At 43.1% G+C, this 11131-nt stretch overlaps 1 protein-coding gene across 3 annotated transcripts in view; it reads left to right on the top strand.

Moving 5' to 3' along the window:
- The window catches only part of tab1 (TGF-beta activated kinase 1 (MAP3K7) binding protein 1), a 20194-nt gene extending 10073 nt beyond the window's left edge, over positions 1–10121 (top strand). For 2 of the 3 annotated variants that reach the window (XM_022764487.1, XM_022764485.1), the window contains exons 6-11: positions 1547–1663; positions 3788–3899; positions 5523–5667; positions 6149–6362; positions 7497–7650; positions 9384–10121. In XM_022764487.1, the coding sequence (XP_022620208.1) occupies positions 1547–1663; positions 3788–3899; positions 5523–5667; positions 6149–6362; positions 7497–7650; positions 9384–9609 (968 nt within the window). In that variant the 3' untranslated portion in view covers positions 9610–10121. The remainder of the gene's footprint in view (positions 1–1546; positions 1664–3787; positions 3900–5522; positions 5668–6148; positions 6363–7496; positions 7651–9383) is intronic. The other variant, XM_022764486.1, reaches the window with a different exon arrangement.
- The last annotated feature ends 1010 nt before the right edge of the window (positions 10122–11131 follow it).

The following is an 11131-nucleotide window of genomic DNA, read 5'->3' as shown; positions in this document are numbered from 1 at the left end:
GGTGGGGGGGGTGTAGTAATTAGTAGTGGGTAGAAAGGAGGACTGTTCTCCCCACTGGCCCGTTGTGTGAGGGTCAGGAGTTCAAAGTTGACAGAACATGGATCCCAGGGAGGTTTAAACATAAGAGTAAGTGTGCTCTAAAAAGCACTCCCAGCTGTGTGTTGATGTGAAATATATTTGACAGTTAAGGTTGTATGACCCATAATTTGATATGCTGGGAGTGTGTGTGTGGGTGGGTGGGTGGGTGGGTGGGGGCAGAGCAGCAGCCAAGGATATATGAACATACAGTGGTTGAGGGTTGGCTGCTCTTTGCTGATTTGTACCTTTGTTGTTGTTGTTGCACGTATGAACATGACGACCATGTTTACTAAATGGCTAGATAGAGTGTTTTCAGTTACACAGGCTGAAGCCTCATGGCCCTACAGAGGACAGACAGAGGCACACGGCCCCCCTCCCTGCAATTTCAATATACAGCTGCTTGGATGGCCTTGTCTGCAGATAAGATTAGCAGCACACCCAACTCCAGGCATTATCAGAGCTTACAATTTAGGCGGCGGTGGTGGTCTGGTCCTGTGTCACGCTTCTACTCAGTGTAAATGAATCATTGGTCTGTCCCTGGTCAACTTATGTGTCAGGAAGTGGCTTCATCAGCCGGTGATTCATATTTAGCTTTTTAAAAGTACCACAGCATCTTAGCTGATTAATTGGCTGAGGTTTGGGTCTGTGAGTCACCTCAGAGCGACGACAGCGCATTTTTATCTCTGCATCATTAATACGGGGGAAAAAAACACGAGGCAAAATGTCTCATGAATATGAATGGGGTGTGGGGGTGTGGGGGGGGGGGGGCGAGATGACGAGAGAGTCATTTTTATATTTGAATATTACAGTTCTTGTAATATTTTTTAAAATACATTTTAATTATGAAGTTGATTAACATCAAGTTTAAAATGTAGGTTACACAGTGACGTAGCAGTTTATTTGGTACATCTCTATACAACAACCTAATACAGTAAATCCTCTCATCTGTTGACACTGAGACCTTGACTGAGCTCTGTCGTCATTTTTTTGAAGCTGTTATTATAATAAACTGCATTATATTGAAGTGTTTCTACTATAAATGGGGTGAAACACCTTTCACTATACAGGTCATTTAGTCTAGACACTATAGACAAGAGCATTATGGTCATTTTTAACAGCAGACATTTTGACTTGTTAAACACAGGTTTAATTGTTAACAATAATGGCTGCTTTCCTTTTTGGCATACCCATAACAGAGCCCTGGAATTAGCCTTTTGCGCAGCACACATTTTTACAGATTGATTTTTACTCTGTTCCACTGACTGTCAAATTATAAGCTGGGCAGCCGGCGAGCGTGCACAAAACCTGAACCTCGGACCATCCTTAATGTTATTAGCTGCACCTGCAAATCTTCTACTATGACAAGTAAAAATGCAGAAGGTGTATATACGCTTCAGAGATTTATTATTGGCTGTAGTTCACTTTTCTCATTTTCTGAATACTTTTTTCTGCTTGTCTGTGGTTCCAGGTACCAACAGGGCACTGCTGTGTAAGTCCAGCAGCGACGGCCAGAACCAGGTTCTCCAGATCGGACGACCGCACAGTACCGACAACGAGGACGAGCTGCAGAGACTGGCCACCCTGGGTGAGACACAGAGAGGAAGTTACCTAGAAAGATGACAGAAAGGAACACAGATGCACCATCTGACCAGAGTTAGTTTGGTGCACTTCTTCAGTTCAGATTCATTTTCCATAATATTTTAGGAATTATTATTTTTTGTTTTCAGTTTCCTTTTCTTCTTTTCTGCTACTTTCCATAGAAGAGAGTCGCTCAGAACAGATAAAGGGCTGAAACCGGCAGAATGCACATATGATGTGATGACATCGTGAACTTGCTCATTAGCATATTACATCATCTAGCAACATTTAGCGACTTTTTGAAAGTAGATGTTATGCCTCCGCGTCGGCAGCAGCCAGGGCCGGACGCATTATGATTTCAGGTTGTCTGCTTGTATGTCCCTGGGTCCCATTCTCATGAACGAGATATCTCAGTAATGCCTTCATCAAATCTGGCACAAATATTCATTTGGATTCAAGGATGAACTGATTCGATTTTCGTGGTCAAAGGTCAAGGTCACTGCAACCTCACAAAACACGTTTTTGGCCTCTTGAACGTGATATTTTCAAGACCGCCTTGAGGGAACCTCTACAGATTTGGAACAAACATTCACTTGGACTCAAAGATCAACTGATTAGACTTTTGCAGGCAAAGGTCAAAGTTCAAGGTCACAGTGACATCCTATTCCTGGGAAGATGAACTGATATTAAATTTGTTAGTCATACGTCAAGGTTAATTCATACGCTAATTATGATACAATTGAACATAAACATGTAATGGGATAAAATGATGAAATGATGACATTTTAAATCCAAATGGCCAAAAGTCACTGTGACATAATGTTCTGCAAAAACACGTCTGGCCATTATTCAGCTTTGTAGCTCAGGGAGGGGAGACTGTGGCCATAATTCCTGCAAATTGATTGGTTGGTGGAGTTATACAACCGCAAAACGGTCATCGTAGTTTACAGCAGTTCCAGCAACCACCTCCTCCTATTTCACACATTGACCATACAGTCTGGCCATTCGGGATGGGCATTTTCAGTAATTTCAGTATTGGAGTATTCATACCTTATGAACGAGTATTCGATTACTCGCCGTATACCGTTAAGAAAAGAAATACAGGAGGTCCGTGACACGTAACGCTAACCGAGTTGAACTAATGTAGCCAAAAAACAACACGTGCGCAGGTGTGCGATAGTGAATCGTTACTCGAGTACTTGTACCCGTCCCTACTGGCCATATACTACACTTTGACCAAGTTATGTTTGCTGAGAATTAACAACACAGAAAATAATCCTAGAAAAGACTAAACTATTCAAATTTTTTTTTAAATAAACATAAAATATTTTAGAATTTTGTGAATTTGTCAGTTACTTCTGTCCGAATTCTTTCAGTTCAGCTCAAGGCTTTTTTAGATTGGATTTCGTTTCATCTTCTGTTCAGTTTTTATGAAGTTAGATAACTGGCTGTGAACGATGAATACACAAGAAAGTATCTTGGTGTTGAAAGAAATCAGATTATCACAATAGCCTTAAGAACATTCAGACACACCTTTCATTACATTCTTTGGATTCTGTGCAGGATATTCAGGCCGATAGAGACACAGCCATTAGTGCCGACTCGCTGGCACAGAGACGCACTCCGAGTCATCTATCCATGGTGGACAACCAGGCTAATGGTCCATTAATGAGGGTTTGTGTATGTAACAGAAAATACATACATTGTGATTAGCTCTGCGGAGGGAGCCTTCGTTGCTGCCTGGCACCTGCAATAAATATAAGAGGGACTCAACATTAACGGCACTGTTTCCCAGCAGTTCCCGCCGCACCATTAGATGATGAGGTGGTGCTCTGTCTCTCTTTGTTCTCTCGCTGCCTCTCTCCGTCTCTGCCAGTCGGGAGTCTCATAATTATTCTGTTGTTCGGGCCTTTCTCCGAATGATTTAAATGAAATGACAGTCATTCCATTAACCCAGCTGAAGGTGACCTCTCCCCTATTTTCATCCACCCCCCCACCCCAAACACAAATATGCACCCCTCTCCACTTCCCACCCCCCACCTCCTGCTTCTACTTATTGCTCTTGTCTTATTGCTCTCTCCTCTCCTCTCCTCTCCTCTCCTCTCCTCTCCTCTCCTCTCCTCTCCTCTAGGTGTGGACTCGGCTCGTGTGAGGCAGGCGGGGCAGATAGCGGGACAGAGTAGCACCAGGAGGCTCGGAGACTACAGGGTCAAATTCAACTACAGTGAAATTGACCTGCTCAGGTGAAGCCTCTTTTTAAATTACGTTGGTCTTTTGTCTGTTTATGAAACGCAAAGGAAAATTGGAAAAATGAATAATTTACAGCCTGAATGGTAAAATCATCTAGAAATATTGAACCAGTGAATTCAAACCTACAGTTTCTGTCTGTCTGTCTTTTCCTGTTGTTTCCTTCTCTGTCTGACTTCACGGCACGTCTTAGTCCGTCATGAAAGATCAGAAGAATTAATCAGAAGTATCAGGAAGAAAGACAAATTAAATACAACTCAGCAATAACAAATAGTTTTTTTTTTTTAAGTAAATAGAACTTCATTTAAATGCATACAGAAGATGTTCCTTTAGAGATCCAGTTTTGTATTTTTGATGAATCAGTGAGTTCATCTTCCTTCAGATATCATCAAAAGTTTTTTTTCTTTCTCTCTTGTTCTTTTCAGGCAGGAGACAATTAGCGAGCAGGAGAAACAGCTAGTCCGACCCTCTTTAAAGATAAAGAATCTGCTGACCTAAAGAGCTAAAGCTCACTAATGAACACGTTATATCTCGCTTGTTTAATCCACAAAGAGAAAATCCAATGACTTCCTCAAGTCTCCACTAGTTGCCTAATTGTGAGGACGAGCAAAACAAATGAGATTCATTCGGTCTTTATTAAGGACACAGCTCATGGGGGGGGTGAGGTCCGTAGAAAGAAGGTGTTAATTAGTGTAGTGTAGGTGTTGTAGATGTGCTGGTGGGCGGATTTTGTTTTGTCATTTGACTGGAGAGAGACGGGCTACATGTTTCCTCATACTTCCAGTCCTTATGCTAAGCTAAGCTATTCGCCTGCTTGAATACAAAATAAGAAAGTGGTATCAGTCCTCTCGTTTCCCTCTGGGCAAGAAAGGGTTCACCATGTTTTCCCCAAATGTTGCGCTATTCCTTTAAGAACTGTGGTTCAAGGGAAACTGGGGCAGCGAATGAAACATTTTAATGTACAATCATGTTTTTTTTTGGGGGGGGTTTTCCCTGTATCAGTGTGTGTCCTCTGCGGTACCTGGACAGTGGAGGCTTTATTATCTGATCTGACTCTGTTCCAGCCCTCACTTTTACCACAGCTGAGCCTCTTGAAATTCCATGATCCTGGGGGGGGGCCCCTCTCTCTCTCTCTCTCTCTCTCTCTCTCTCTCTCTCTCTCTCACTCTCTCTCTCTCACACACACACTCATTTCCTGTTCCTGTGTGCTGTCCAGGCCAAAGCGAATCAGGCTCACATATCTATGAGTCATTCCAATTACTATACTAAATAAAACTCGTAATAGAAGCTTTCTAGAATATCCTCCTTAGTGCGACCAGAGAGAGTGCAGGAAATTTGATGTGGTCACAGTACAAGCAAATTCTTTGGCTCTATGAGATTATCTAGATTTATTGTATTTAGGGCAGGTGCACTTATGTCTCTCTTTTTGTCTCAGTTCCTCCCTCTTTCTATTTCCATACCGTCTCCCAGTCTCTCCTCCAGACTTGATCATTTACTGTCTTTTCTTTTATCTAAATTTCACTTTCTGTCCCCGCCCTGCCTGTTTTCCTCTTTCTCTTTCGCTGATATTCATTTATCTCCTCATATATCCATCTCCTCCTGTCCTCCTCTACCATCAGTCCGGCCAAGACGAGGCCAGTCGTCGCAGAGCCAGAGATTCATGGCAGCCAGTCTCTGGACGGTGTGACAGGCTTCTTGTTGCTCATGTCAGAAGGTCTAATCAATGCCCTTGAGTCCGCCCACGGCCCTGAACAAGCCAATCAGGTTAGTGCATTCATCCTGACATTTTCTTCCCTCCTCGACCACTTTTCCCTCTACTTGTTTTTCTGGTGTCTCTTTTTATTTATTTTCTGCATTAATGTTTCTCTTCCCTCTTTTGAAATCCACCCACTCTTGTTTGTCTAAATCTGCTTTCTTTACCCTTCCTACTTCCTTCCTATGCTCCTTGTCATCTCCTCCTACCCAGACATCCTGTTTTATCCTTTTCATCTTTCTCTTACTTTTCCTCGCCTCTTCTTTTATTCCAAGTCCTGTTTTCATGGCCACTTTAGTCTAAGTGTCCATTATTGTTTTCTTTCACTCACTTCTTATGTTTTCTTTCTTTTCCTCTTTGGCTTCGTCTTCTCCTGTCTTTTCATCTCAATTTAAAATGCTTCTTTTCACCCTCTTCATCGTACTTACTTTTTCAACTCTAACATCAATATAGCTTTTCTCTGACTCCCCGTCTCCTCTGCTGTCACTGTAGGAAATCGTTGCCATGGTAGCAGCAGAGCTGGCCCAGCAGAACAGTCTGGAGGCAGTGGCTCAGTCGGTGGTGGAGCGCGTCAAGCGGCTGCACCACGACGTCTACGTGTCCGGCCGTCAGAGGTCGACCTACTGTTCTCGGCATGAGGACATGACCCTGCTCATCCGCACGCTCAACATGCCGCTGGCTGATGGAGCGCTCACGCCCACACAGGGTAGGGGAAGGGCATTCTGGGATTAGTTCACATTTCACAGACAGCCTGTCCAGGGACAAACCGCCATACTGGCTACACCAAGGCCAGTGTTCCTCATTTAAAACTTTAAGAGTTTAGAGGCGTGTGAAACATGTTTTATTCACATCATGCAGTATGTTGAAAAATTGTACTTTTATATTAGTGGTTTCCAAACTTTCTGGCTCGCAGCACTTTAAAAGAAAGTCAACTCACAACCACTTGTCAAAGGTCACATATGTTCATGAGCTGCTAGCACTTTAAGCAAAAACGAATTATATCATAATTAACTTAAATCAGAATTTTGGTTGTGCCAATGGACGATGATCTTGGGTGTTGCCAATCATCAGAGTGATTACCAATAGCTTATGGACCATGTTAGACTTCAGGATAGAATAATCATTACAAGTACAGATGTCCTGAGCTGATCCTCAGGATCTGTATCATCAGAATAATAGAAACTTATCAACTTTATAGTTTTGAATCGGGACCTTCAGTATTTGGTTCAAGGAGCTTGAGAAAAATAGAGCGTGCCAAGTTGTATCTCCAGCTGTTATTTCAATGTGTCAGATACATATTCAGTCAGCAGTCAGTCAGGCGAAGAATCAGTAGATATCCAATGTTAAAGGACTTGGACCATTTCAGGATTGTTAAAAATCAGAACCATATTGAAGTTTATAAAACTCCAGTTCATGTTGGAGTAAATATATATTGGATTTTTTAGGGTTGGTTTCTCTTGGATTAAAATTAGTCCTACGCTGAAAAGCTACACTTACACACAAGAAATCTTAAAATCATAGTATGTTTATCCATGTCTGAGCAGGCTTTTAGAAAAAGACATCAAAGTTTTTGAGAGGTGAAGCCAAAAATATCACATTGAGCCAAAATAACAAGGTCCAGAAAGAAAATATCCAATTTACTCTGGGTAATGCCCATTTTATGCTGAGCATGCACACTAGTTTCACTCAGAGTTTCTTGATAATAGTACTTATGAAAAGTAAAAAAACAACATTGTTATCCCTCGGACATTTTCGTTTGAAAACAACTGAACAGGAGACGAACTGGACTCAAGAATTTCATGTGATTTTATTTATTTATTTTTCTTAAATCTTCTTTCAGGTGGTCGTATCTACCCCGTGTCCGTGCCCTACTCCAACAGCCAGAGCACCAGTAAAACTAGCGTCACCCTCTCACTGGTCATGCCCTCCCAAAGTACCCTCACCAATGGAACCAACACTGCCTCCACCTTAGAGGAAGGCACCCCCACACCAGGGTAAGCTCGGTTTGTCTCTTGTCCCTGCTCGTTCTGGGTAAGCTTGATTTTTACATCTTTTTTTTTTTTTTTTTTCCTGTTTTCCGCGCACGCCCTTCTTGCCTTTTTTTTGCCTCATAACTGTTGTGTTCTTTATTCATGAGCTTCATTTTCACCTGCTTTTCTCCTGCTTCCTGCTCTGTGTGTTTTTAGAGGCTTGGTTTGAACTCCCATGTGCCACTCCTCTTGTGTTCACTCTTGAGTTATTCTGTCTCCACACTTCCCTCCCCGCTGTTGAGTTTATTTTTGGTGTATTGTAGATAAACAACATTTTCAACTCCCTCGTCCTTCCCTTGTTATATTTGTTTTAGGTAAGCTTGATTTTCACTCCCCTGTGTCCCTCCACTGCTACGCTTATTGATGTGTGAGCATGGTTTTCACCTCCCCATTGTTCCACCATGTGTCAAGCCTGGGCTCCTTTTCATAGTGTAGAAAGGGAAGCTTGATCAAATACAGCTGCACAAATAATTTAATATTGAACTTTCCCATGAGAATACAATGTATACCATATACAGTAGTGTAAATCTATAGATGTAATGCTCTCTGATTTACAGTGTTTGGCAGAAACAAATTACACAGGAACATATTTATGCTTTTCCAAGAAAATTAATAATTTGACAAATTGCTGCTCCAGCATCAGTGATGAAAGGAACTGTCCCCAGTCCTCTGCTTGTGCTGCCAGCTGGTGGCGACAACAAGCTTTTCAACACAACCTGTACAGCAGTGACAGGCATTTGCCCTGCGGAGTTCAAACAAATGATGACTAACATGGTATTCAATCAAACCCAAGGAGCCTATACGATGTGTCCACTGCCTCGTTGAGTGTAACGGTAACAGGTGACCTCGCTTATGTTGCGCTGCATTCGTGTTGCCTTCCACAAGTGACTTTTCACATGTTTTGCATTTGTGATTATTCACTCAACTTGACTTTCCAGTTTCCTGTATTTTGCATCGAGTGATATTTGTTTGGAATCACAAACATATTCAATGTTCTTCCTCCAGGTAAATTAACAACACGGCGTGGATGATTTATAGCTTTTCGTCAGGATTCTTGGAATGTGGCTTTTGTTTGTCGGGTTACCTGCCGTAAACTACCTGTAGTGTAACATGACTGAACATGAGAGAACTGTTTGAGCTGCTGCATGTGCTTCATTTTCTTCTTCTTCTCCTCATTTGCCCCTCGCTCAGTCATCCGCAGGGATTACTTTCACTGTCTCCACTCCACTCTGTTCCCGTCTGTCACTCACTGTCTGACTCACATCTATATTTCTCTTCCTCATGGTCCCCGACTTGCCAATATCCATCCTGTGTCCTACTCTCCGTCCTTGCCTCTCCTTTTGCCGCTCCTTCAGCACGTTTCGCCCCACTACCTGCCAAACCTCCGTCGACATTCTGCAGCCCATAATTGAACTCCCTTTTTCCTCTCTTTTCCCCCTCTCCCCCCTCCCGACACTCCCTCTCTCCACCTCCCTCTTCTCCATTTCCACCACCCCTCCTCCTTTCCGTCCTCTCCACATCTCCACCTCTCTCCTTTGTCTGTCCACCCCCGATACGGACCCGTTCCTCCCCTCCGATGCCCCCACTTCCTCGTCCTCTATTCCAACCCTCATACCTGTCTCCTCCCCGTCCTCCACCCTCCCCGACCACCCACCTTTCTCCTCCCCCTCCACTTCCTCCTCCTCTGCTCTCCCCAGCAGTCAGAGCCCAACGGCCACCCTCCAGTCCACCAACACCCAGACGCAGAGCTCCAGCTCCAGCTCGGGAGACGGGAGCTTGTTCCGCCAGAGAGGCAGTCAGGCGGCGCAGCCCGACGAGACGGGCCGGGTCCCGCCCTACGTGGACTTCAGTCAATTTTACCGCCTGTGGGGGAGCGACCACAGTGACGGTCAGAGCACCCAGGGAGGACTGGGACCCCAGTGATGAGGATGAGGAGGGTGCTGGGTACACGGATTGTGAAGGGACAGAGATTTTAGGAGGTGGTTGGGCTGACCGATGAAATGCTATTAATGTATTATAACTAAAAATTAAGTGACCTAAAGGTGCATGGGGGACGCATGGCGGAAGGACAAGGGTTTTTTTTTAATTCATGGTCTTGCTATCAAAGAACTGTGAAGCCAGTGTGGGAAGGAACGATCCCTGAAAGAGGGAGAAAACGGTGTCATTTCACACCACACCAATGATCTGTGCTCTTCCGTAATAGATGCTGGTCGTGACTGATTGTGAATATATGTAATCCAGATTGTATCCGGTTTTTTTTTCTTTATTTGTCAGCTGTAAAAACATATATCTGCAAACAGGAATCTCATAGACCTGAGATTTTACAGAGCTGAGAATAATTACATACTGTAAGGCCTTAAAGTGGAATGAATGAATGGAGTTTGAAAGTACTTTTTTTTTTATTTGCAATGAAATATATCACCCAAATGAATGAATAGACTCTCTGGGCGACTCGTCATATTTACACTGGCGTACTTGACCGTGTCTTGATGTCTTGATTTTCACTAAACAAGACTTGTAGATTGGCTCATGTGGATGGTGACAGGCGGTCACATGCATGCATTTTTTAATAACACACACCCATCCTAAGGTGTTGTGCAGCAAAACATCTTTCCAGTAGTTCATCAGAAAAAGAGGTGCTGCTCTGTACAGCTCCACTTTCAAACAAACTACAATCATTAAAACAGGAAGCACATTCAGTTTTATTTCGAAAATGATGAAGAGCAAAACAGGAGCCTTAAGCTAATCCTTTTCTCTTAACACAAAAATGACAGATGTGGTATTTTAAATCAAAATGTAAAGAATTAAAGTTAAAAATCTCTGAATAGACCTTAAAAAAAAAAATGTTAATTTGATGTCAAAGTGAGAATGGGGACCTTGTATAAATGTACATCTTCCATGAATGAAATCAAGAATGATCATGCTGTCCATGTATTTTTTTAAAATGTACTATTTCAAGGATTCACTCTAAAGCTAAGCTCTAAAATTCAATGCTTAAAAACAACAGAAAAGTTCAGTTTCACGAGATGACATCACAAGTCGATCCTGATAACCAAAACGCTGAATTCTGAGTTTTTCCAGGGATCAACAACGAGAGATTTGCAAGACAAGCTGCTGTACATAATGAGAAGACTATGAGACTGGAAGCTGCTCTGGACCAGAGGGCTACAGAGCGCCGTGGCTACAATGTTGAGTCCTTGACTGTGAGGCTCGCTCTGCTCTTTTCAACACGACAAGGAAGAGGGATGGAGGAGGATTTCTCTTGACGCCTCAGCAGCACGCTGTTGATGGATGGGGAGACCGGAGACTTGAACATCAGCAGATTGTGTTCATAACGCAGTCAAGTAAAAATATAATCGACCATCATGTGGGGCTGGGCGAGGGTGTGGAGGGTCCGCAGGAGGAGCTGAGTGATTGTTGGAGCAAATGGAGCCATCCATCAAAG

This window comes from Seriola dumerili, unplaced genomic scaffold (genome assembly GCF_002260705.1).
Source record: "Seriola dumerili isolate Sdu_G_001 unplaced genomic scaffold, Sdu_1.0 BDQW01000538.1, whole genome shotgun sequence".
NCBI lineage: Eukaryota > Metazoa > Chordata > Actinopteri > Carangiformes > Carangidae > Seriola > Seriola dumerili.
This window is presented reverse-complemented; position numbering and strand designations above follow the sequence as displayed.